This window comes from Nannobrachium achirus (genome assembly GCF_963921795.1).
Source record: "Nannobrachium achirus genome assembly, chromosome: 11".
Taxonomy (NCBI): domain Eukaryota; kingdom Metazoa; phylum Chordata; class Actinopteri; order Myctophiformes; family Myctophidae; genus Nannobrachium; species Nannobrachium achirus.
Window position 1 is genome coordinate 21184826 of NC_137820.1, and position 27569 is coordinate 21212394.

Consider the following 27569-nt stretch of genomic DNA (forward strand, 5'->3'; position numbering starts at 1 on the left):
GCCCCCTGGCGATCATTCAGAGAAACTACTTCAGCTCCCGTACTAACGTAGGTAGGAAGGGCCTGTCACTCAAACCGGAGTGACCCGCCTCCAGGCTATATAAGCCCCCGGAGGCGGAAGTAACATCCTCTTTTCACTCTCTGCGATATCACATTCAGATAAGTTGAAACTCAGCCTTTGTATTATTATTCTTCGCGCATTAGCCTAAAGCGGTGGCATTGGAGTCGCCCACCGGCGAGTGTTGAATTAACCCGTACTTAAGAATACTTATTCTTGTCCCGTCCTAAATCGACGGTTATTTCCTTCTATAACAAAGGATTATTACTGCTTGTTCAGGCCTCCGCCGAAGCAAGCGTGGCATAGCATTAGCCGTTAGCTTGTTAGCTCGTCTGCTATTTGTTAACGTTAGCTACACTGCTTACCGCTTGTTCAGGCCCTGCCCGAATCAAGCGTGGCCTAGCCTTAGCCGTTAGCTTGTTAGCTCGTCTGCTTCTGGTTAACTCTATCTACAGTGCTTCGCCATGGATCCTCTGGCCTTCCTGCCGAGGCAATGTCCAGGCTGTCCAGGACTCATCGACGGACAGGATCTTCACCCTCTCTGTGTCGGCTGCATGGGCGTTGCACACGCCTTCTCTGCACTGAGTCCTCAGGGGAGAGCAGGACCTTTCTGTGACTTCTGCGTGGCCTACGACCACGATGTACTGGTACACCGGTTCTACCTAGCCAGGGCAGGCCTCGGGGCCTGCGCTCCACCAGGTGGGTCCACTGCTCTCAACCCCACAGCCCAGTCTTTCCTTCCCCAGGCGGCCCGCACCGTTGGTCAAGGTGCGGCGCTGCCTTCCGGAGATCCGTTTGGCAAACAGCGCGCCATTCCAAGTCAAGATGGCGCCGTGCTACATGAGACACCGCCTGTCGCGCAACCGACCGCAGCTAGCTCCACTGTCACTGGAGCTGGCGGGTCTGGTGAAGTCGCCGCTAAGAAGGCGACCAAGAAGGCTAACATCCCTCCGGTAGCCTTTTCCCCTTCGGGCGTGGTGCCCAAAAAGAAACGCTCGGATGTGACCGTCGGGGACGTTCCCCTCGACGTGAGCATCACCAAAACAGTCCAGACTTTCAGGCGAGAGTCGGACCTGAGCTCCTGTCAGAGCGAGGGTTCTGGTTCTGAATACTCTGGTTACACGGCCGAGGAGGAGGAGGACTCCGTCGAGGACGATGGTTCTCGACTCACGGTCACAGTGAAAGGTAATGCCCCTGCGGCTCCAGCACGTCAACTGGACGCCGCAGGGAGCTCCCAGGCCTCCTCAGGCACCACTGCCCCTCCACCCGCCAGTCAAGCGGGTGAAGCGGGAGCAGAGGACGTCGATTCTGCAGCAGAAATGCTGGATCATCTCACGGTCTACATGAGAGCTCTGGCCAGAGTTGGAGAGGAGTTGCCACCTCCTCTCCCCTCTGAAGAGGCCGAGGATGATGACGAAATGCCCGGGCAGGAGCCTTCGGTTCCCGCCCCGTATGTCCTCTCCAGGCTGCCGCTGGTGAAAGGCTTCACCAAGGCCCTCCATTCCTCATGGAAGACACACAAAGACCCCAGGAAGCTGCCTTTTTCTGTGTTGGATTTGGTGGGCGGTGCGGAGGCAGGCATGTCCACCTGCCCTAACCTGGACCACCTGTTGGCACAATCTTTTCTGGGTTCCGTCAGACCCCAGTACAAGGATGTAGGCACGGCTAAAAACGGGCCGTTTGTCGGCCCCGTCGGCACCAACCCGCCGGGGTTCACTGTCCTGGAGGACAAGCTGCAGTCGGACAGGGCTCGTAACGCCTACCGGTCCGCTGCTCTGGCCGCTAAGGACCTGAATCTGATCCAGCTCTTGCTCGCTTCCACCAAGGACCTGGTCAAAGGTCTGCCCACGGGGGAGCACACAGCTGAACTGAACACTTTATTTGACATCATGCTGAAGGTCAATTGGCATGCGGTTAAGTGGATGGGCAGGTCCATGGACTACAACCTCCAGTCTGAGAGAGCCCGCTGGCTCGACTATGTCGACCTCGAGCCTAAGAGGGACGTGGGCGAGAAGCCTCTAGGTCCTCGCGGGGAGATGTACAAGTCTCTCATAAACATGGAGAACAGTCCCACCACCCTCATGGGTGGGGGCTTGGAGCTGCTGCAGGGTAGAGTTACCTTCTTCAAGGCGGCTAAGGACATCGTCGAGTCCACCACAGTGCCACAGGAAGAACCGCAGCAAGCTAGGAGGGCGTCCCGCTCCTCCCGCGTCAAGGAAAGGGGCCGCTCTGCTTCTTTTAAGAAGCACTCGTCTTCCTCCAGGGGAGCCTCTGCAGCCAGGGCGCCTGACAGGCCCCGCAGCAAGGTGGTGGTTCCCGAGCGCGCTCAGCCACGCCGCCCGTCCAAGGATGGCAGGCAGCAGTCTTCATACCGCGGTGGCCGCGGTAGGGGACAGCGCAAATGACACTCAGAAGAGGGGGATTGTGCTGGGGCGGGGGTCCGAGGTGTCTCTCGGTCCCCCTCCCCCCAAACGAGGGCGTTTTTCTGTACCCCGTGTCGGGGAAATGAAAATGTTGATTTTGATGCCTCCTGTGTCGACAATAAATATGTTGAAAGAGCAAAGTCTGTCTCTGTCCAACTCTCTCGCACTAGCACAGACGACCCCATCGTGCATGCCTCCTGTAGTAATGATGGAGTCCTGTCAGGACTCGATAATCAATCACAGGTTTTATCGGAAACCAGTAATGTTAATGTCAAACAATTATGTGGTTCCTCAAGCGCGCGAGTGGGATATCCCTCGCGTCGACAATATGACTCCTTTATGCATGCCTCCTGTAAGAATGATGGAGTCCCGTCAGGACTCTTTAATCAGTCAGAGGTTTTATCAGCAACCAGTAATGTTAACGTCAAACAATTATATGGTTCCTCATGCGCGCGAGTGGATTTTCCCTCGCGTGAGCGATGCTATGAATTTAACCTTGAGTCAGAAATTCTGTCGGCCTACTATGAGCCCGGGTCAAGGGACAAGCATAAAGGCCTTAGAGCAGGTATTAAACGTAAAAGTTCCTCTCCTGTCAGGGGAGAATGCTTTAGTTGTGGGCGAGTCTGTTTATCAGTCGAATCGCTTTGCTCTTCCTGTCGCTCTATCGAGCGAAAACCGAACGCTTCCGGTTTCACCGGATACGGATTCGCTAGCTCCCCGCTTCCGGTCCGGCCGCAAAAAAGCTCCGCTAGTCAAGCGGTACAATCAGAAGGTGTTCCCGCCTTGCGGTCTATTGAACCCCTGCGCTCCGCATCCGGGTGTTCCGGATACGGATACGCAGGTTCCCCACTTCCGGTCCCGCCGCAAAATAGCTCCGCTAGTCAAGCGGTACAACCAGAAGGTGTTTCCGCCATGCGGCCTATTGAACCCTTGCGCTCCGCATCCGGTCGTTCCGGATACGGATACGCAGGTTCCCCACTTCCGGTCCGGCCGCCAAAAAGCTCCGCCGTCACGGAAGCACAGTGGTGGGGTTTCTCTCGCTCAAAACACGCTAGCACGCTGCGCGCGCCAGTGGAAGTTATGCAACCCGAGCCATTGGGTATTTCGAACGATAACCAGGGGTTACAGGTTACAGTTCGCAGATATACCCCCGCTTTCGAGCAGGGTTATTCATACCAGGGCGCGTGGTTTAAAAGCAAGTCTTTTGAGAGAAGAGATCAGCTCATTGCTAAGCAAGGGTGCTATAGTGGAGCTGGACAGGACCCAATCCCGCATGGGATTTTGGAGCCGTTATTTCCTGGTGCCCAAAAAGGGGGGGGGGCTACGTCCCATCCTGGACCTAAAGGCACTAAACGTGTACCTGAAGAAATACGTTTTCAGGATGCTAACAGTACCCACCATGTTACGGTCGGTCAGGCAAGGGGATTTCCACTGTTCAGTGGATCTGAAGGATGCTTATCAGCACGTCCAGATTTATCCCCCACACAGGAAATTCCTACGGTTCGCCTTCGAGGGTCGCCTGTACGAGTATACAGTACTCCCTTTCGGTCTGTCACTGAGCCCGAGGGTTTTCGTGAAAGTGACCGAAACAGCCATCGCCCCGCTGAGACAGCAGGGCGTCAGGTTGGCGACGTACATCGACGATTGGATGATTTCAGCGAGCTCCGCCCACGAAGTGGCGCGTCACACACAAGTGGTTTTGGCTCACCTGAAGGCCTTAGGTTTCATAGTCAACCACGGCAAGAGCATGCTGACTCCAGCAAGTCGTCTTACATTCATTGGGGTCCTTCTGGACTCATCCGACATGTCGGCCCGTCTCTCAGAGGAGAGGGTGGACAGGTTTCGGGAATGTCTCGACTCCTTTCAAGTGGGCCAGGAGGTCACTTACAGGAGTTGCATGGTACTGACGGGAATGATGGCTTCCGCAGTACATCTGTTGCGTTTGGGCAGGTTTCATATGAGACCTTTTCAAAGATGGATGTTATCCCTCGGGATCCCGCCCTCCTTGAAGTACAAGAAGGTTACGGTTTCCCCTTCCTGCGCGATCGCCCTGTCTCCGTGGCTGGTGGAGGGGTTCCTCACCAGCGGAGTCTCGATTGGCGAGGTGGTTTCCCGCAAGTCGATCACGACAGACGCCAGTCTCAGTGGATGGGGAGCCACTTTCGAGGGGCGCACAGCGCAGGGGCTTTGGCCTCTGGAGATGAGGGGTCGTCACATCAACTATTTGGAGTTGATGGCTATACTCCTGGCGCTCAAGCATTTCGAGCCTTGGATTTTGCATTGTCACGTCCTGGTCAGGACAGACAATACGACGGCCATGTTTTATGTCAACAAACAGGGGGGCCTGTCGTCGTTGCCACTGGACCGTCTGGCTCGAGAATTGACGGTTTGGTGCTTGTCGCGCCTCAAGTCGATCAGGGCCTTACACGTCCCAGGTCTCCTCAACAGCGGAGCAGATCTCCTGTCCAGGGGAGGTCCTCGCTACGAGGATTGGTCTCTCCACCCCAGGGTGGCGAGCCAGATTTTTCGCAAGTTCGGTCAGCCAGTGGCGGACCTGTTTGCGTCAGCGGAGAATACGAAGTGTCCGTTGTTCTTCGCGGTGAAGGGCAGTCCTCCCTTGGGGTTGGACGCCTTAGCGCACACGTGGCCGAGAGGTCTACTGTACGCGTTTCCCCCCTTCGACTTAATCCGACCCACTCTGGAGAGAGTCAGGAGGTTCGGTCTGGAGATGCTCCTGGTGGCTCCCTACAAGGGCACGTGGAGATCGGCGATCGCCCCTCTCCTTTGCGAACCGGGTTGGCAGCTGCCTCAGTGCAGGGACCTGTTGAGTCAGGCCAGGGGGGAGATCTTCCACCAAGACCTGCAGGTCCTAGACCTGTGGGTTTGGCACGTGAAAGGTTAAACCTGCTGGCAGCCGGTTTTTCTTCTGAAGTGGTTGCTACCATTCAGAGTGCTAAGGCGCCCTCTACGAGGGCGTCTTATGATGGAAGGTGGAATGCCTTTGAGGACTGGTGTGAGTCGCGTGTTCCACCTGTGGTGGCTCATGTGGCGTCAGCCCAGGAAATTCTGGAATTTATGCAGAACCGCTTGAAAAGTGGTCTGGCATTTTCTACCCTTAGGGGGTATTTGGCGGCTATTAATGCCTGTCACCTGGGGGTGGCGGGCAAGGCACCTTCTAAAGTCCCGGAGGTCATCAAGTTCATGCAAGGAGTTGAACGTTTGAGGCCGGTGACTAGGTCTTTGTTCCCAGTTTGGGATCTGCAGGTGGTTCTAGGGGGCCTATGTCGGGCTCCCTTTGAGCCGCTTGTAGGGATGCCTTTGAAACTTTTGAGTTTCAAGACGGCTCTTTTGCTGGCTTTGGCCACGGCTAAAAGAGTTGGTGACCTGCAAGCTCTCTCGGTGTCTGCGGAGTGCATGCAGTTTATGAACAATGATCTCAAGGTGTTGCTCAAGCCTCATCTTAAGTTTGTTCCTAAGAACATGGTGGTTCCTAAGGAGCCTGTTGTTCTTCTGGCTTTTCATCCTCCTCCGTTTGTCTCGGTGGAGGATGAACGGCTGAATTGCCTTTGTCCTGTCAGGGCTTTGAAGGCCTACTGTGACAGGACTGCTGGTTCTAGAGCTTCTTCTCAGCTCTTCGTAGAAATGGGCAATGTTCTTGTCAGAAAGCCGGTGTCTAGACCCACTCTTTCGAGGTGGATTGTGGATGCTATTAGGCTGGCTTACTCTAGTGTGGGTGTGGAAGTGCCGGCGGCACTTAAAGCCCATAGCACTAGAGGTGTGGCTACTTCGTGGGCACTGGCAAAGGGAGTCTCCGTTCAGGAGATTTGTGTTTCGGCGAATTGGTCTTCGCCTTCTACCTTTGCAGCCTACTATCACCTGGATATCGAATCCTCTTCGCTAGCGCATTCGGTTCTGGGTGCAGTTGCCTCCTCTACGTCATAGAGGAGTCGGATCTTCCCCTCCCACAGGTGGGCATGTAGCCACCTGGGGTACTTTTGGGGGACCCTGTGTTTTCCTTATATAGTGTGTCTTACTTATAAGGCGGACTTGTCCTTTTCATTTAGTTGAATGAGGCGGACTTCGGTCTGTCAGGGTCTCTCTTTATTTTCTCATGCCTTCACACCCAGGTCCGGTGGGCCTGGGACCTTCTGGGTGATGGGTCACGCCCGTTTGGGCTGTGCTCACCCGTATGAGGGGTGTGTGGGGGTATGAGAGTAGGTTGTGGCTTAGAGGGGAGTTTAAGAATCCCAAGTGGGAGGTCATCCTGGAATATTGACAGTAAACGGTAGGTTCCGTACGGAACCATTGTTTACTTAGATATGGAAGGATGACCTCCCACGTAATGCCCCTCTGTTTCACTGAATGTGGCAGAGAGTGGTATTAAGAGGATGTTACTTCCGCCTCCGGGGGCTTATATAGCCTGGAGGCGGGTCACTCCGGTTTGAGTGACAGGCCCTTCCTACCTACGTTAGTACGGGAGCTGAAGTAGTTTCTCTGAATGATCGCCAGGGGGCGTCATTACCCAAGTGGGAGGTCATCCTTCCATATCTAAGTAAACAATGGTTCCGTACGGAACCTACCGTTTTAATGCACCACAAATCTGGAACAACCTCACAGAAAACTGCGGGTCTGCCACTACTCTCAGTTCTTTTAAATCAAAGCTGAGGACTTTTCTGCATGCCACTGCCTTTTATTGAGGCTTGTTTTGTTTCATTTATTGTGCTGCATTGTAAACTTACTTTTGATCTATTTAATTTTAATGTATTATTATTTATGGGTATTTTATAACTATTTTGTAATCAATGTCCATTTTTAATGTGTTTCTCAATGCTCAATGCTCTTAAAGCATTAATTATGTAATAATTACAAAATTACAAAATTAGGTTTCAGAAATAGTGAAAATACCTGCAGTTCTCGCTGCCTTAGATACTGGGGGGGCGTGTCCACACTCCACAGAGGCTTGCTATATTTGCATATTTCCCAGGATGCACTTTGCAGTTGTTTACTTAGTTGGAATATTGGAATGCACTAGGAGATTATGTTATGGGTCTTTATCTGTTATGGTGTGTCATAGTGTTAATTTGGTGTGTTTATGTATTTATTCATGTATTATTATTCTTTATTTACCCAGGGTAGTAACTGGGCACAAGTGCTCATTTTCAGCAACAACCTGCACATAGTGACATACACACAGACAGACAAAGTAACCTTTAGGCCACTGCTGCCCCATTTGTGTTGATATGTGTATGTGTATGTGTTGTTGTTGTTTTTTGTAACACCTTGACTGTAATGGCTGTTGTAGAGGGGGTAGTGTTTTCACTACCCCCTCTGCCCTTTTTGCCTCTATGTTGACTTGCTTTGTGTGGCTGTGTTTTGTGTTATGCTTTGTCATACGATGGTGTTACACGATGATGTCATAGTAGTTGCAAGCGTTTTGTGATCTTGTACGTTGGATTTTATTGTCCTGCGATACTGTAGTATGATGGACTAGCTCAAGGGCCAGTTGTTGCAATGCTGTATAAACACATTTAGTCCAATTTGTGTTTGTGAAGCCATGTTTTTAGATCAGCCTTGAAACCTTAATGGGGAAGTTAACAGGATTTTTTTTTACCCATAATTGACTCGTTAGTTTTACTCTTAGTACTACTGTAGTATTGTTCCTTTGAGTATTTTGAAGGCCAGAGCCATTGAGAACTAGGAAACTCTTGTACCATGAGATGCAAGCATAGTCAAAATAATACTGGATACGGGCTCTGGTCTAGAGTCCTCAGAGCACTCTAAACGAGGAAATCTTTTTCTTTCATTGACTTTCGTGATCACTTTTGATGCAATTATTTCACCAGAAAATGTGTTATCCAAAATAGGTACCAAGTAGGTAACCAAATCTTCGCTTGTGATTACACTGTCACCAAACCCCGGGAGAACTAATGAGGGTGTTATTGGAAGTGGATTTTGTTTTTCCCAGGTGTAATGACGCACTTTAGGTATTGTGCATCATCAGGTCCAAAAAATAACTCAAAGAAAGTTCAAATCTTACTTCACACAATTCAGTCAAATCTTAAGATTTTCAGCCATGAATCTTTAAACATATAATGTGATTAGAAACACATTATTGAATGCCCTTGACAGGGATTTTAATGTTGACTTTGAATTGTCCTGAAATGTGCCATATAAATAAACCTGCCATGCCTTTTTAGTGCTTGGTGCTGACTTGTTCTCAAGTTGAAACAATTTAAACTTTGTCAACCCCGGCGCTCATCAAAGCTCCAGCAATCAATAGGAATGAAGCAGAGACAGGACCACCAGAGTAGTGTCAACAGACTATTCACCTAGCAAATATATTGTCGTTGTCGGGTGGAAACCTTGTATGTCCAAAACCGTTCGTTTTGTATTTATCATTTTAAAAATGAGTTAAACTAGTGAAAACAGCCGATCTACAAGCACACAACGCCTCGCAGCACGAGGCGTTGTGTGCTTGTAGATCTGCTGTTTTCACTAATTTTGTGTGACGGCCTTGTATGATGAAGCAGGGCTTTGCTTTGCGAAAGAACGTACACATTTGAAACCTGGAGATACGAGGTTTCTGTCCGACAGTGACGATATGGAGCAACTTAATGCTTGATGCTAAGGCTAACGTCTCCACTTGACAACAGGATGGCGCCTGGTTCTAAAAAGAGCTCTGTTATTTTTACAGGTCTCCGGTGGACACGTGGCCTAATTCTGTGTTAAGAATAATAAAGGATCCTCCTGTAACACTCCATAATGAAAGATGTAAGGGACTCCCCGGTGTAAAGCAACAGTAAATCTCACCGTGTCAACCAGCAGCTTCTTACTAGCCTCTCCGATACTCCTGAGGGCCATGTCCACATCCTTCTGCCCAGGCAGGCAATTCACACAATTGTTCAGGGAGTGCGACACCGCTTTGGCCACCTGAAACACAGCACAATGCTCCTTCAATGGGCTACCATAAGTCATTGTGACAATGCACGACAGTCCCACAACACAACAGCAAGTGAGTAAAAAAACAATGCAAATTTGAATTGTGGCCGCAGTGGCACACAACAATCCAGGGTTGCAAATGTATGCTGCTGTCACAGACACATGCCAAATAATATATCTCCAAGAGGGCTGCCGGAAAATGAGCGGTTTTACAGTGGCACTCTTGAGACAGGACTGCAAAGCAAGAGAGATGGAGGAGAGAAAATTGCACTGCTAAGAGGGGATAATTGTTATGGAGAGGAGAGATGCTTACAAATCAGTAGGGGAGAGAGCGGGGCCAGACAGGATCATAGTGATGTTAACATGAAGCACCCACTGTTTTAGTTTACCAGTACCCAGGCTTACCTGTGCCAGTCTCTGCTGACTCTCAGCATCCCCTGGGTGAACCAGAGCCTGATTAGCTTCATGGATGAGCATGGCAGAGCCGTCCATGACGCACTGGGCTGAGTCCAGCATTGCAGCTGCAGCCTGGGGCTCCTTGGTGCTGGCTGCCACACCCCTGGCTGCCTGGGCCAACGTCCTCAAGGCCTGTGCCGTTTCTCTTGCAGCGACACCTACCGTACCAATACGCAGGCATGTAGGTGAACAAGCACAGTATTTCTCTACAAAGCAGTGTGGCTGACAAACATTCAGGGTGGCTGACATCCTCATTCCCCTGTGTTTTACGATGTGGAACAATATCTCTATTGGCTCTATTCTAGCCAATATGTACTAACTGAATAAACACATGTTTTATTTAATGAACTGCCCTTACCAGCATTCCTGTGATGAACTAATATAAACATTATGGTATGCATGATTACAGTCTTGACTAGAATAGTGTTAGTAATGTGCGAATCAGCAGGACACTAGCGAACCATGCCATAATGAAGGCAATCTGTAACACTTCCATTGTTAAAGCAAACGCGCTAATAAAGTCACATGTGTTCCCATGTGGGAGCTGGCGTTCACTTATTAGCTATACATAAAGCTAAGAGGGAAAGCAGCAAATTGCATTAAATTGCATTATCCAGATGAGTGGACCCAGTTGCTGATGGAAAGTTAAATCTAGTGAAAATAAGATTAATGAGTAGTGTGTGGCACCCTGGGTGCGAGCGTCAAGCTCTGCCTGGGAGCCCTCGTTGTTAGAACCCACTATTCAAATCTGTCTTCATCTCTCCTCCCCGGAGAGCATCAATTGAGCTGGAATTGAGGGCGGTAAAAACAGCCAGGCCGGTCTCAGGGCTCTGGGTTTGACTGTAACAATAACACCACCACTAAATCAGGTTGTCAGGATTTCCCTTGACTGCCATCTCCACTTCCAACTTAACACAGTGACATGTAAAAAAAAAAAGCAGCATTTTCTACCTAAAAAAAGGACTTTATGTCATTCGACTTTTAAGTCATTCAACTACACAGTACATTTTGTAGTGTTATTTTAACTCAGAGTGTACAAATGTAACCGAATCCATTTGGTGTTATACACTACATTTGTACACTGTGTTGTATACTCTCAGATAAATTAAATTAGTGGATCCTGTTAGTGGAAACTGCTCTTTGAGTAAACTACAGTTTTCATACCTGTATAATGATCATTGCCTTGGGCAGCGCAGGTCAGTAGTTGGGCCATAAAGGAGCCCACAGCCTTGGAAGTACTGCCCAGGTCTTGAGCACATTTCTCCAGCTATATGGACAAGGACATCATCTATCAATATCATTTCAAAATACTGAGGTCTGCAACCTTTCAAAAAACGAACTATACTGTAACTAATCATTTTGTACTTACTGATTCCCCAGGAAGAGGCTTGAGTTGGCCATCGATGACAGACATCTTGGCATCCTGAAGCTCACATCTAAGTGTCTGGACTGTTTTGAGGGCTGAGTCGATCTCCAGAGGACCACATGCGTCGTGGGCCTGCAGCATGTTTTACACCAAACACATTACTCACAAGTAACTTACTAAGCAGAATGAAAAAAGTGACAATGCACAATGTTTTGCCTTTGGTATCTATCGTTCTCAGTGTGATCAGGGATCAGGAGGTCTCTAAGTTCACCCAGGAAATAAAAACAGCTTACGCCAATAAATAATAAGTTTACCTTCTGGGTGGCAGTCCTGAGTTCTGCCAGGCAGGTAGCCAGGTTCTTGGCACACTGGCCCAGTTGCATAGCAGCAGCCTGGTCAGTCACTGTAGGAACCGCTGATTTAGCAGATGTGACCATCTTACTGCCAGGCTGGGGGACAGAAACAGGAACATTACAGCAGCAGTACCAACAGGGATAGAGGACATGTTAAAGATGCAAAGCCAAGCATACACTTGCTGGCATGTCATTTAAAGGTTTGTTAACATTATGCAATTGTACAAGCACTAGGGCAGTGTTGATTTCGTCAACTAAAACTATGACGAAAAACTAAATAAAAACTAAACAAAAACTAAGCTGTGGTGACTAAAACTAAGACTAAATATATTGACAATTTTGTCAACAAAATAAAAACTAGACTAAAACGTTAGGGAGGGACCAGTGGAGAAGAGAGTCATTTTATGTTTGGTTGCTCTCAGGTGTTGCGTGCTGAAAATAGCCGATCTACAAGCTCACAGCGACGCGTTGTGAGCTTGTGGATCTGCTATTGTCAGCACACAACCAAGTGTAAAACCAGTCATTACGATGCCATCAAGGCCTGCCAAAATACATTTTAGTCGGACTAAATCAACTGTAGATTTAGTCAACTAAAATCTTATGATATTTAGTCGACTAAAATTAGACTAAAACTAATACTTTTTACGTGACTAAATTATAACTAAAACTAAATTACATTTTATTCAAAAGACTATGACTAAAACTAAATCAAAATTCGCTGTCAAAAACAACACTGCGCTAGGGGCACATCTTCCTTTGGCCATGTGACAGAAAGGGTGTAAGGTGGAGGTTGTAGTCCAGTGAGAGTGACCACCTGTAGGAAGCTCTGGCTGGCCATGATGAGGGCCAGCTGGGCACCGAGCTCCTCGGGTTGAGCCTGGCTGCTCCTCATGCCCTGGACGAGGTAGGGAATGCTGTCTGCCACTGCCTGCACGTGCACACAGATAGTCATGTGTCATTTAAAAAAGATCCAAATCATTCATTCTGACGCATTTACCTGCGTCAGAAGACTTTTCTGACAGGTACCTGTATACATCATAAGGTCTACTACAGTATACAGTATCATACTTAATGCTAGTTCTAGTGCTACGTTTATTCCAATACTACTCTGCTTTTCAGTAACATTCTTTTTTCTTTTTTCTTAATTTTTATCCCACGATTTTGCAACCCATTTTTCACCCAGTGCCAATTGCCTATGTAATCCTGGGCTCTGCTCTCCCTCTGCCACGCCTGGGGAGACAACGGACTGACCTCATACTTCCTTCAATGCATGAGTAGTCCAAGTTGTTTCTTTTCACCTGACAGGGGGGAGTTCCCCGGGATGGACATAGCGCGTGGAAGGAACACGTTATTCCAACCAGTTCCTTTCCCCTCCATCAAGCGCCCCGGCTGGCCAGGGGGAGGCATTATTGAGACCAGGATTACTGCATGTTTTTGTGAGGGTATCAACCCTAGGAGGCATGGGGAGAACATGCAAACTCCACACAGAAAGGCCCTATCGCCGACCCCACCTAGGGTGTGGGCGCTGATGACGCGGAGGGAGAAACACGCCCCCAGCACCCACAGCGTCCCCCCTCCCCGGCAGGAATCGAACCCAGGACCTTCTAGCTGTGAGGCGAAGCGCTAACCACTGCGCCACCGTGCCCCCTTTGTTCAGTAACATTCAATTAAAATACCCTGACCGCACAAGTCTCTCTATTCCTGATATGACCGATTATGTAATTTATTGTGATCGTTCCCACCAAGTTGAATGAAAATGCATTATGTTTTTTTCTTAGTGGTTATGCCAATTAACGTCTCCCCAAACATTTGTGTGTTGCTACTGCTGTTGTACCCTACTGGTTCACCTGCCAGTAAAGAGGCCCGTTCAGCAGTGACAGGCACCGCCTCAGACCACCCTCCCTCCCCTGAACACTGAGCCAATTGTGTTTAGGGCTGCAAGCCTGCAACTATTGCAAATTTTCAGAGCGATTATTGTATCGATTACTTTTGCAATTACCGGTAATATAATTTTTTGATAGGTTGTAAAAAAATATATATATCAATGAATCAACCCAAAAACTAAAAAAAACAGAAAATGCTAATTTACTAAAATCAATTACCGTAGTCTCAACTCTTACAGCCTTACAGTATTTAATAGTAAAGCTTGATGCGTTGTGAGCTTGTAGATCTGCTATTTTAGCAACAAAAATAATGTCCATTATCACTTATTTTATGTCCTTAAGTTATTTTAATCAAAAACAGACGGAAGCTATACTAGTAAGACGCCTGAGGGTGACAAGAGCGCCATGTCTTGGTCTTCTGGCCAGTTACCCATATATGGAGACCCCTGGTACCCATATATGGAGATCCATGTACTGTATATGGAGATATGCTGTGAGAGCCCAAACATGCTTACTTATGGAGATCCCTGTCTGTAGAACCAGCCACACATGTATGGGCTATCTTGGCCATCTGTCTTGGCCATATGTGGATTCTGTTAGTCTGGGCGTTCCCATATGAAGTCCTGTTAGATATGGGATTAATATTGATGACATCAGGGATCTCCATGTATGGGCATAAAAGGTATTCTATTAGAGTGGTTCCCCTGACATCATAGTGACGTCAGAGCGGAAAACCCATAGACCGTAAAAAAGTGTACATGTCCAGACGTGCCGTTTCACATACTATACTGTGACCTTCGGTCGCAACAACGACCAGCCTGTGGAGAAATGGCTCCTCTATAATATGAATCCCCAATTGTCCATCTCTGCCAGGAAATAGTATAGAACAGGGGTCTTCAACAGGGGGTCCGGGACCCCTAGGGGGTCCTCAGAGTTACAACAGGGGGTCCTCCAAATCTCTGAGTGATAGAAACTTTCTTTTTTTTCTTCTTTTTTAAGTTAACCACTTGAACCCTAGTGTCCATATTCTGAGGACTTTAGCCAAAAATAGCAGATCTACAAGCTCACAACGCCTCGCAACGCGAGGCGTTGTGAGTTGGTGTTGAGGGGGAAAAGAGCAGACTAAGTACAGAGTGAAAGGTAAAGTATTGACAGTTCAAGTGTATCTGAAAACGCAAATTGTCATGAATCCAAAATACACTGATGATTGTGCTGTCAAACAATGAAACTATATGGAATCTATGATAATGTAGTGGGGGTCGCTGCTTCATCTCTCTCTCAACTAAGGGGTCCTTGGCCTGAAAACGTTGAAGACCCCTGGTATAGAAGATAACGTGCTTGAAACTCAGATATGGAGTTTTGAACAACACACACATTTTACCATTATTTCCCAAGAAATAGTTGATGTGAGACAGCATAAGTGAAGGCAGCTGAGCCGACTGAATGCAATGCCATTGCCACCCTGGCAGGGAAAGATATCTGCCCAGTGCCCACTCAACGCCAGTTAATAATCAGAGACCACAGTCATCACTGACACTATGACTGCAGAACAGTTTTGAGCCGATAATGAATCTGTGTGCGCATTGAAATGGAGACCACCACAAATTATTGGCACAGGAACAAACAAATGTAGAATATGGTGAGCAGAACAAGGTTGGCAAAAAACACTCATATTTTTGGTCCTGCTCCAAAACTCGACAGTATTGGCAGGATGTGTAGCTTTTTATTATATTTTGGCAACTTAACCAAAGAGTTGGTTGAGGCGACAAATACTTGATTAAGATTTTCCAAGCAGCAAGCAAGAAAGTAGTCACACATTGCTGACCCCACACCCAGAGAACAATGGATGGATATTGTGGGTGAAATTTACATCATGAAAGAGCTTACTTTCATTCTCAGACTACAAATCCTGGGAAAAGTGGAATCTTTTATTTCAGGCCATGGACAACTATTATTTGCCAATTTATCCCAAAGGTTTTAATTTGGAAGTGATAGATATTGTACAATAGTTGATTTGTGTTCTGTCTTGTAGCAATGTGACATCTGTACATTACGGATGTCAAAGCAAAGGTGATAGGTGTCTTGCCACCTTTTGTGTCTTGCCATTTGTGTCCGTTGAATATTGAAAAGCAAAACAAAAAGGAAGCAAAAAGCAATCGTGAGCAGAGATAAAAAAATCAAACCTTGGTTCGAAGTGGAGCGGTGAATTTGAGCAGCTATACCCTATGTGAGTGTGTGTGTGTGTGTGTGTGTGTGTGTGTGTGTGTGTGTGTGTGTGTGTGTGTGTGTGTGTGTGTGTGTGTGTGTGTGTGTGTGTGTGTGTGTGTCTAGGCTGCACAACAGTGCCCTCAATCTGTTCCTGTTTTTATAGTTAACTAAATGTACTGACATATTATCTTGTGGTGTTTTGTATCTGCTTATTGTAAGTCGCTTTGGATTAAAAGCGTCTGCTAAATGCCTAAACTGTAAACTGTAAACTGTGCCTGTGAGTGAGTGGTGAGTGTGCCTGGCCTGCACAAAACAGCGCCCCTCCTTTAACTAGTGTGTTGTGTGTGGCCACTCAAGGTATTGCCAGGCTACGGACACGGCTACCCAGCCAGCCACCCACCCACCCACCCACATACCCACGGATATACCTGTCTATTGGGAGCGCTTTCACCGCTCCAAAAACTGGAGCCCCAGGGCCATGCAGACACGAGAACAAACATGATGACCCCTCACCACAAGAAAAGCAACATGAGGTAACGCCTGACATTCAATAATGGGCAACTACCGGTATATGCTATGTACTATACTGTAATATACGTGGAAAGATTATTAAAAGGACCCAGCAACCTAAACCAGCGTCAGACCCATAATGACCATGATGACGCACTGTGGCTACGCAGAAGCAGCGGTTTAGCCGATCATCTATCCATGTTCAGGGGAGAGAAGCCGGGTGGGGAGGATGATATATGTCACTGCAAGTACTCCTACAGGCTGCCAGTGGGGCTGTTGAAAAGAAGGAGCAGGACAGAGGCACTATGGCTCTTCACTGGCAGGTGAGCCAATAGGGTACAACACAGAAATGTGCGGGGAGAAATCAATTTGGATAAATTGGCAATTACTCGCACCACATTTACACCCCAAGCCGCCCAACCTACCCCTCTGTCCTACCCAGGCAAGAATCCCCACAATACCCAAAACGGCCTAAACGCCTTCCTTAAATTTGCACCCATGTCCCTCATATGATCATAAGAAAAATAAGGTCTGCACACTGGATCATGCTCCAAAGATTTTAAAATGTATTATTGGTTCCTTTACGGTTTACACCATGGACTATAGGAACCAATAATCCATTTTAAAACCTTTAGGGCATGATCCAGTGTGCAGACCTTATTTTTCGTATGGATTCTGACCACAGCCCGGCATCTGTTTTTTAGTGAGTGGATGTGCGTGCTTTATTGTTCTTTTCCTTCTCTGTAACTCCCCAGAAACTACCATGACATACCGGTACACCCCACAGAGTCTGTGGCACCATGATTACTGATAGCACAGCTAAAAACACAGCAACTGATATTTTCGGGGTCCCTGCTGCAGTAGCTCGGACACAGCATACATTCTGATGGCTCCTTATCACCACCAAGAGATCCTATTTCAGTGCCTATAAGTTCCATTCTTGTTGTGTTTAGCCAAAGTCTAAGCACGGTGCCTTCAACTCATACTGCAAATTTTTCTAACTTGATATCTATTCCCTAATCCCTACTACTAAATGTTTAGCTGTACAAAGTCAGAAATAACAAATAAGTTCTCATCCTTTGAATAGCAAGCCTTGTGCCTAAAGCTGAACCAGTACTTATTATTGCAATATACCGACTGCTCTCATTGTTATCACCAAATATGACTTTTAATGATTTAACATTCACATTAACAACAACGTTGACTCTAAGACTATGGAATTAATGAATCTACTTGAAGAGCTAGAATTATATTCAACATATAACTGCAGCCACCCTTCAGCAGGGCATTGATTTGGTAGTGTAAAAAGCGTTAACCATTGATAATGTTTCATACTGCTATAACTGAGCATAACTGTTCATAAATTCAGATGCAAAAGAGTGCATGGTCCAAAAGCAGTTCTTAGATGCTGCTGCAGAAAGCAAGTTCACTGAGCTTTCTGTTCTCTTGATCATGTTGTAAAACCTCTACTGATGAAGCCATTTAATAGATGGTGGAGTTCTAAGAAATTACAAAGCCATGTCAAACCTCCCGTTTCTAAGAAAGAAATGAAAAGTAGGAATTTAAGAAAAGTAAACTTTCACAAGCTAGAGATAAGGTTTCAGAGCTAATCATTGCACGCATCCCACTGGGTGACAGCAGACTGCTGGGCGAGCACTGGCGCTTTGGCATGGGATCAACTTTGATCAAGTTTCAAGTCATCATTGTGATGTCAGAACAGGTCAGTGCAAAGGAATTGTGTCTCGGCCATTCATTTGCAACACATTGTGATGTCAGAAGAGCATGAGGTGTGACAGACAGACAGACAGACAGACAGACAGACAGACAGACAGACAGACAGACGGACGGACGGACATGAGCTGGAGGATTTCATACTGAATAGCGACCTATGGTCGCAATTATATTAGAGCACGTTCAAGGCCCTCGCGCCTATGTTGCATCGTAGATATGCACATACATGGAGATCTCTGTATCTGTCATTACACCTTTTAGGCCCATATATGGAGCTGACTGATTTGTTTGCACCTAATGCCATGAGAACACATTGAGGTTAGACAACTCACTCCATATTTGGGCGTAGCTGCATTGGACACTCCTTATAATATGGTTATGGCTGAGTCGTGGTGACATGAGCATGACGATGTAGTGACATGAGCCCGCCGGCTCGTCCTCCCTTAAGCCAATTTTTTGTAGGGATGTTGAGAGGCACACAGATACAGAGACAAAAGCAAGCAACAAGCAATTCTCACACCATTCTGGTTTCGTACCTTGCAGCTATGCACTAGTTGTTGGTGGGAGGCAGTGTTTTTGTTGGAGGCAGCAGCGTTTTGAGCAGCTGCGATGGTCTGAGTTGCAGCAGCCGCTGCCTGCTTAGCAGCGATCTGTTGAGAAGAAATCATTAGGTCTAAATTAGGACAGGGAGTGATAGCAGACACAAGGGTGGCATTGGCTCTTGTTATTATACATCAAGCTAAGAAGGTTCACAGAAAGCTGAAAGGAAAATCAGCGCAAACCCATTGCGTGCATGAGCTTCAGGCAGTATCATACTGGGGCCCAGACTGCGTCCACTAAGTAGAGTAAGCTTTAAACTGTCCACTGATACCTTTTCCGGTTTTGCGGTGCGGAGGTAGAGGAATTTGATCATTCCTCGTCACCTAAAAGTGTGACACCGTCTATAGCAAAAATAGCCCATCTAGATCTTTTTTTGTTGTTTTATTAATAACATTCCCAAAATAGGAATGAAAGAGTTAAAGTCTTTAAAGAATAATAAAATAAAAATGACACCTCATTTGGTATTAATTCAAGAGTGCTTTGAAGTGTCTGGCAAGATGGAAAATAGTAGGAGGAAAACATTGTGTGTTTGGTGAGTAGTAGGAGAATCATCAAGGGGAGGGGGAGCCTGAACAACAATGATATCTTTGTCCTGAGGAAAATAAACAAGACTGCAGAGCGCACTTGGAAGTGAGATGAGTGACGGAGAGGGCATTCCTATCTCTTGCGGGAACAACACACAGATACTTATTCTGTGTGTTCCAAAATAAAAGAGTGCCGTCTAGAACCACATTAAGGCCCGACAGGAAAGGAAACCTCTGCGCCACAAGAACAGATTTAGGGGTTCTTAAAGGACAAGCGGTTGTCTGCGATAAGCGTCATCATCACGTGCAATTATCTATTCCACTTGCAGAGCATACTGCGGTATCTCCTGTGTATCCTCAATGGGTGGAAGCCATTAGCAGTTAGCACCGTGGCTATAACCATTAGGCTCAATAGAGCAGATGGAGATGAACGTCTGCATACGTCTGATAGTGAGCCAGGTCTTGGCTTTGGGCTATGTGCAGTCTACGTGCTTTGTAGATTGAATACGAGGAGTTGTGGAACAGAGATGTGGGGGGCTAGTCATTAGGGTCAAACCGATACCAGGGGCTAATGCAGACCTTTACACTTAAATTAGCTCATTCACTAATGGGTTCCGTAGCCTTGTGCTACTGCAAAGACAAATAACATGAAAGATTATGCTAACGGTGCCTAATTTGTACAGATTAATCTTTCATCAGAGATGTCAAATGCACCGGAGTATCTGGCTGTCTGGGGCTGATCTTGCAAACCACTGGACTGATCAGCGCCAAAGGTTTGAGCACACTGCCAGTATGCCAACTTAGTATCTCCATGCTTACGAGCGTAAGTATTTGACTTCCGTTTTTTTGATTAATAACAAATGTTACATAATAATTATGTAAAAGCAGTGGTTGTCTTCAAGAACAAAGTTTTCTGAACAAAGTGGCAAATTAATAATGTTTTTTTTTTTTTTTTTTTACCCAAATGGGACATTGAACGTTTGTATTATGGACCAATATTTGCTCCAAACCAAAAAGTTGAACTGGTATTTATGAGACAGCTGTTACTTGACATGACTCATTATGTTTTCTGTCCCAAAGGATAGGCAGAAGGCTTTCTACCAGCTGCAGTACCAAAGTTGTCATACGGTAGGTAGGGTTACTAGCTGTCATGTCTGAGCCAGTAGAAGAACAAGTAATGCCAGCTATGACAGGCCTGGTTCTGGAACTTGTAGGAAGCTACTATTTTTGGTCCAAATGTGGTTATTTCAGACAGAACACATATTGAGGAATGTTGGGTAACTTGTCTCATAAATACAACCTTTTCTTGTTTTAGTTTTTTAGTTTTATATAGGTTTATGTTTGGAGCTAATATTGCCCCATCACTAGCTAGGACAGGGTTGGTTCTAGAGCTGGTATGAAACTTTATTAACTATTGAAAAATAGCAGATATACAAGCTCGCAGCGCGGCACTCGGAGCTTGTAGATCTGCTATTTTTGAAAAATTAGAATTTTGACCCGAAGTGTCTTTTGAATCCTTCTAAGACTTTTTGAAAAACCTATGTTTCTGTGTCGGCAATCTGGCCAGCCATCGTCAAAGAAAAGGTCCTTTTCACTTAACTGGAGCTCAGTTAGTCTGTTCTTGTGAGACTACTGTGTCAGTGGTTCTCAAACCTTTTCATGTGAAGGACCCCCAAAATGACATGTATTTGGCCACGGACCCGCAACTCAAAATATCTAGTTCCAGGGACCACCCAGGAGCAAAGACTCAAAAATAGCAGATCTACAAGCTCGCAGCGCGGCACTCGGTGCCGCGCTGTGAGCTTGTATATCTGCTATTTTTCACTGGTTAAAGCATTCAATAATTCTAGGCCTAAATGGGTTAAACTCTGTCAGTCCCTTGGGTAAAAATGTCGTCACAGAAAAAAGGTACTGCACAACATTTAGTTTTCTTTTCTTTAAAAATAATTAAGGATTTATATGGAGTAAATATGGCCCAATCTCAAATACAGCAAATTATCTTAGCTACAGCTTTGCAATTAATCTTACTATGCCAATCTATTTTAATGAGCTGTGACAAACTAGTGTATAATTGCAGATGATCATCCATTTGCAGTTTCAATAAAGCTCATGGAAACAACTATTAATACATTTGTCAATTACTGTCCAGGCATTGTAAATGTAATCATTCAAGCAATCATTTCAACCAAGGCTTACAGTGGTTGTTGCAGCCTTAAAGTTATCAGAAAAACAATAAATACTCCATTAGGTCCAATTGACTTTTGCCACTTTTGTGAAAAATAAATCATATTTTTATTGCCAAAATATTCCTTGCAGGATCAACACTACTTTTTCTTTTTTTGTTCATTTAGCTGGCTTTCTAATGATCTAGGGAAAACATTTCCCACATTGCTATCTCCAGATCAAGATAAAACTAGAAAAGTACCCAGGGCCTGCAAACTTTGGTCATAGCCACTTGTACAGTATAATGGGATCTGAAAAATCGAAGTCATCTTAATCACATGTCCCCAGAGATAATGTGTACCGACAAACTTTGGAAGCCAATCATAGCCAATCAGAATGGAATATGAGAAATGTGACCGATACAACTTAGTTTGATTAACTGTTGCACCCCAAATTTGCAGCCCACCTCCAGCCTGTTGACCAGTTTCTTCTTGATAGCGTTCTGGGCTGCAGCGTTGGTCGCCACGCGCAGACCCTCTGCTGCCTCCCTCAGTCTCTGCTGCTGGTCCTCATTCTCTGGATAGGCTGCTGCTCCCTGAGGACATGCACAAAGCCTGATTTATAGACCAAGTCATCATGACATCACCACAAACAAACAAGTATTACCGGGTAGATTCCTGGTAGATAATCCCGGCAGCGTCACATTAGAACAGTATTATTCATTGATTGCGACCGTAGGTCGCAGTTAACTATAAAAACCGGCACATCTTGATGCCCCACCTTTTTCAATGCAAACCCCATTTGTCATAGGTCCCGTTTTGACCATATATTTGCCTGTGTGCATTTATGCCCATATATGGAGATATCTGTATCTGTCTGTTGTCAGAAATAGTGCTCTAAATGTTATGATCTGGTCTACACTTGGCTGCACATCGTGTCTCAATTAGAAAATAACTGATCTACAAGCTCACAATGGCTTGCTGAGAAGCGTTGTGAGCTTGAAGATCGAATATTTTCAGTGCGAGACACCGGCGCGCAACTAATTATAATAAAGGCATTACACACACATACACACTATCAAGAACGCATTCACACACACACACACACACACACACACACACACACACACACACACACACACACACACACACACACACACACACACACACACACACACACACACACGTTTTGTTCAGCGGTGAAAGGAAACCTCAGGCTCTCTCAGTTTGAACACAGTGTTGATGATTCACATTGTAGGATAAATGCAAAGATACATTTAGGTGTGTCTGCCCTATGACAGTTGCCAAGGAAACCGTCAGCGCTAGATTCCCATTTCCTCATGATAGTGGCAGCGATGTGCTGATTAATGTGTCACAGATCAAAGGCATCTAACAAGCCATAAGCAGCGTTTCACTTGCCTGATATTTCACATTGATCATATCCTAGTCAATTATACTTGTCGACAGCGCCAGGGGCTTATTAAAAAATAAATGATTCTGTGCCACATTATATCTCGAATATGGAACACCCCCATTGACTACCTTATACTACGTTAACGCCCAAATTGGGTTTCCATCAGTTGGGGTAATATTTTCAACACTTCAAAACAATTCTTATGGCATGGCTCAATGCTAAGTCAATGGAAAGACAAATTGGGAGATGTTTCTTCAGGACATGAATAGGACAGCGAATAGAACGAATTGTGCAATTCCGTCTAAAGTGAACAGAGGAACAGACAGTCAGGTTCACACAGGACCCATCAATACCCAACCGCCCTCTGAAGGAGAATCTGTCGGTTCCAAAGTGGTGAAGAAGCATGTTGTTGCAGTGTGCATATTCCAATCTACAGTATGACTCATGGCTAGGGATGGGACGATAAGCGATATTATCGTTTATCGTGATAAAAAACACTCACGATAATCGTATCGTGGAGATTTAATTTATCGTGATATCGTCCTCCGTCATGCACTGGGATCAATTCATCTTTTATTTGCTGAGCTGCATATCCGGTACCACTTAAACCCTCTATAGTTGGTAAAGGATACTTATAATATACGTACTTGATTCAGTCTTTTTTTCACTCTCTATCAAATGTCGTTGCCAAAAAAAATGCCGATCTACAAGCTCACAACGCGTCGCTTTGCGACGCGTTGTGAGCTTGTAGATCTGCTATTTTTTGGCAAATGTTCCACCCCAGGATAATGGATTTTTCATTATCGCAATCGTAAATCGTGATTTCTTTTGTCACAATAATCGTGATATGACATTTTCATATCATCCCATCCCTACTCATGGCCTGTTGCTGATAAGGCTTCATACTGTACATTGATTGTTGTTAGCTTATAAATAAAACAAATATGCTGTACACTAGGTTGTTTTACATGCTATTAACAAAGCTACTACTACAAAAAAAAGAAACACTACAAATACTGGAGGGGGGTTTTAACAGACACCTAAAGGCTACTGACAGGATACATGTAGAACTGATTTCATAATGTGCACACATCAGAGACGTACCTTAGCAGCCTCCACCATCCTGGCTGTGGCATCGGCCAGCAGTTTGGCCGCGGCCAACAGTTTCTTAGAGTTGTCCACATCCACCTCAGCCTCAGCATCTGATCTCATAGCGTTGACCAAGTCAGAGGTGGCCTGGGCCAGTACCCTTGCCTGACGCACCATCTCCCCTGTTCAAACACACGTGTGCACAAACACGCACACACGCACGCGCGCACACACACACAAACGCACGCACGCACGCACGCACGCACGCACGCACGCACGCACGCACGCGCACACACACACACGCACGCACACACAGAAGATTTCAGTTTTTTCTTTTTGTTGACCGAAGCCCATTAATACCCCCTACTGGGCAAACAGCAGCAAGACAAGCTGGAATTGACTGCAGTCACACAGAGGCCATTTTGCTCTTACGTCATACTCAGAAGGGATGGGGATTCCCACCACTTGAGTACTGTATGACTATGACATAAGATCAAAACAGCTGCCGTGAGATTATGGTCGATACAGTTTCTCTTATCTGAGGCTCCAATGTTGGTTCCTTCACTATTAACATTCTCAAACATTTTCATGTCAAGGAGCCCCAAACGTATTGGCCACTATAACCCTATCTTAAGAGGTTTTGTGCCAGAGGCCCCCATAAATGTGTATCCCACACTGGGATATTTCTTTGCTAGTGCTGCTAGACAGATCTCTGCAAACAGAACGCTGAATACATCTCCAAGCACCCTTACAGCTCCCACTCGGGAGTGACTCATCATCTCCCCCATACACCCCCAACTCCTTAGTGTCAATTTAACTCAGAGAGTGTGCAAATGTAACCAGATGGACCCGGATGGGTCCATTTGGATGCAAATGGATGAATTACATATGGATTAATTAACACTGAGGATGTTTTACTTAAACTGTAAATTCAGAAATACAAGGAACACGTGGCAGGTAATGCCTTCCCAGTTCCCACACAGTTGGACTATAAAAAGATGTATTTCCTTTCAACACCTACCCAGTTTAAAAAATTGGAGCCACAGCAATTTATTAAAGAAATCTCGTATTGCTTCACAGTCCCCCATCCCACTGCCTTGGGAGGAATATACTGTAATACTCACTATCCTTGGAATGGACCGTGTTAAAAAAAAGAAATTGGTTCATTCTTTGATGGTTTACATAAGAAATGTATTTTCGCCTCCCCCCAAAAATGCCCAGGTCATGTGCTTCCTTCCTTTCATGTTTCAAAGCCTCTGTGAGGCTGATTGAGACCAGACTAGGAGCTCTCTAGTGGTTTTGGATGACATGTTTTCTGCAACCCCTTGAGGACTCTCTGGCTCTTGGGAAATTCTTTAGCCTCATGCCCCGAACCATAACAAATACCCCAAGCTTTGAAAGGTCTTCCGAAAAGGGAATTCTTAAGGTCACTTAATATAAACCATAACCCGACACACTCTCGAGTCCCTCTCAGTCAAAATACATCAGGAATCCATCGACAACCTGGGGGGGGAGGGGGGGTTCAGTATGGTGAAACAGAGGCTGGGAAACCCCTGAAAGTCTTAAGCTATTACTCCTTTTGACTCTGCAGTCTTCGGTTAATAGCAAGCTACCAGGGCTGTATTGACGGAACACCAAACGGACCCGCAATCATGAGGCTTTAATCGAAAGCACTCGCCGCGTCAATCAATGCAACGTGACCTCTGTAGCCGGATGTGTTCATTAGTTTCACAGATGCTGTGAGACATGTTAAATAAAGAGAAAAAAAAAAAGAAGAAAAGAAAAACTCACCAGCATCACCCATGGAGGTGAAGATGTTCTCTGTGACATTCATGATGGTGTCGGTGGCCTGGTCGTAGGGGTGTGCGATATGGAAAATACATTATCACGATATTCTTCCAAGCTGTATCACGATACAAAATCTTATCACGATTATTTTTCATGTTGGCTTTAATGGTTATTTTTCAAGTTACATAACAGTACAACCACCTACAAGGTAACAAAACTAAAAGAAAGGGAGTAGCCATTTAGACCAGTGGACCAGGGACTCTCTGGGTTCCTTTTGGGAGGTCTAAATTGACCCTTACAAGTATGTAACTCTGACAGTATACAAATGAAACCAAATGGACCCTTACAAGTCCATTTGGTTTCATTTGTATACTGTCAGAGTTAAGGGGAGACCTTGACATTTTAAAGTTTGAGTACTACTGATTTAGACCAAAATGCAGGTTTAAAAGAATGCTGCAATGAATCTCTGTATTAACAATTCAACAGGACTTTTTATACGGCTCCCTCACAATATACTGTATACCAGGGGTCTTCAACAGGGGGTCCGGGACCCATAGGGGGTCCCCAGAGTTACTACAGGGGGTCCTCCAAATCTTTGAGTGATAGAAACAAAAAATCCTCCATTTTTATATTAACCACTTGAAACCTAGCGTCCATATTCTGAGAACTTTAGCCAAAAATAGCCGATCTACAAGCTCACAACGCCTCGCGCTGCGAGGCGTTGCGAGCAAATAGGTTTGCTGTAGAGGGGAAAAAGAGCAGACTAAGTACAGAGTGAAAGATCAAGTTTATTAAGTATTGACGGTTCAAGTGGTTAAATATCTGAAAACACAAATTTACATAAATCCAAAATACACTGATGATTGCACTGTCAAACGATGAAACCATATGGAATCTATGAACAGGTTGTGGCCTTGTGGGGGTCCCTGCTTCATCTCTCTCTCAAATAAGGGGTCCTTGGCCTGAAAACGTTGAAGACCCCTGCCGTATACGATATCTCTGAAAAGGCATATCGTGGAGACATTGTATCGTCTCAACGATATCTATCACCATATCGCCCAGCCCTACCTGGTCGTAGCGTCCAATAGGTTCTCCGCAGCTGGCATAATGGCGGACGTGCTGCAGCAGGTCGCTGAGGGCCTGGCTGACCACGCCGGCCGCCGCCCCCACCTGCTTCAGCAGGTCACCGTCGTCGGTGGCCAAGCGGCAGGCCTTGACGCAGGTCTCCACCGAGCGGTCCACCAGCTTCCCCGCCTCCACCAGCTGCTCCTGGCACACCGGGGAGCTGATGGTGGGGCTCACCACCTAGCAAGGCAACGATAGGGCTGTCACCATATTATGACGTTTTACATGACGATTAATTGCCACTCAAATAATTTGCGATTAACGATTTGTGTTGACAATGACATTTCTGTTTGGCTTTTAGGCTTTGACGTTTGAACATGGCAGATACAACACATAACCTAAATATGCAAAGAAATGACTGGCGTATTTGACAGCTTTATTCTTAAAAAAGAACATTGACAGTGGAAATAGCCGATCTACAAATCTACTTGTAGATCTGCTATTTTCACTATTATTGTAAAAGTCTGAATATATATGAACATTTTTCAACATGGAAACAATTATGACGATTATGACAAAATAATTACGATTATGTCAAATAATTGCGATTATGTAATAATTGTGACAGGCCTACAGCCAACCTGGTCAACCCATGACGAACGGCTTGCAGATTTTTCCTAGACTGCTGTGAAACAACTTAAGAGGCAGACCGCCTCGCATTCTTGCTTATCACTTTCGGTTTGGTCGTTTCAAAATGTAAAATACAAATATTCTCTGATCAATAACAACATTCATTCTGAATCATTTGGATATTTCAGGGGTAATTCAGACCACTGCGATCTTTCTCTGCAAGGTTTTATTGCTTGAATGTAGACGCCGTCCTACGACGTTGTCACACACCGAAAATAGAAGACCTACATACAAGGTGACAACGCGTCAAGGATGCGACGTGATGTGACCTTGTAGGGCAGCTATTTTGGGGGAAACAACAACATTGTACG

General features: G+C 45.9%; 1 protein-coding gene across 2 annotated transcripts in view; it reads right to left on the bottom strand.

Moving 5' to 3' along the window:
* Positions 1-27569, bottom strand: part of tln2b (talin 2b) — a 167632-nt gene that overhangs the window by 47941 nt on the left and 92122 nt on the right. For both annotated transcript variants that reach the window (XM_080737399.1, XM_080737400.1), the window contains exons 19-29: positions 26572-26808; positions 25507-25564; positions 23731-23897; positions 21680-21808; positions 18463-18576; positions 12409-12522; positions 11556-11690; positions 11245-11373; positions 11040-11142; positions 9825-10033; positions 9291-9410 (exon numbers count right to left, since the gene is read on the bottom strand). In XM_080737399.1, coding sequence (XP_080593525.1) covers positions 9291-9410; positions 9825-10033; positions 11040-11142; positions 11245-11373; positions 11556-11690; positions 12409-12522; positions 18463-18576; positions 21680-21808; positions 23731-23897; positions 25507-25564; positions 26572-26808 — 1515 coding nt within the window. The remainder of the gene's footprint in view (positions 1-9290; positions 9411-9824; positions 10034-11039; positions 11143-11244; positions 11374-11555; positions 11691-12408; positions 12523-18462; positions 18577-21679; positions 21809-23730; positions 23898-25506; positions 25565-26571; positions 26809-27569) is intronic.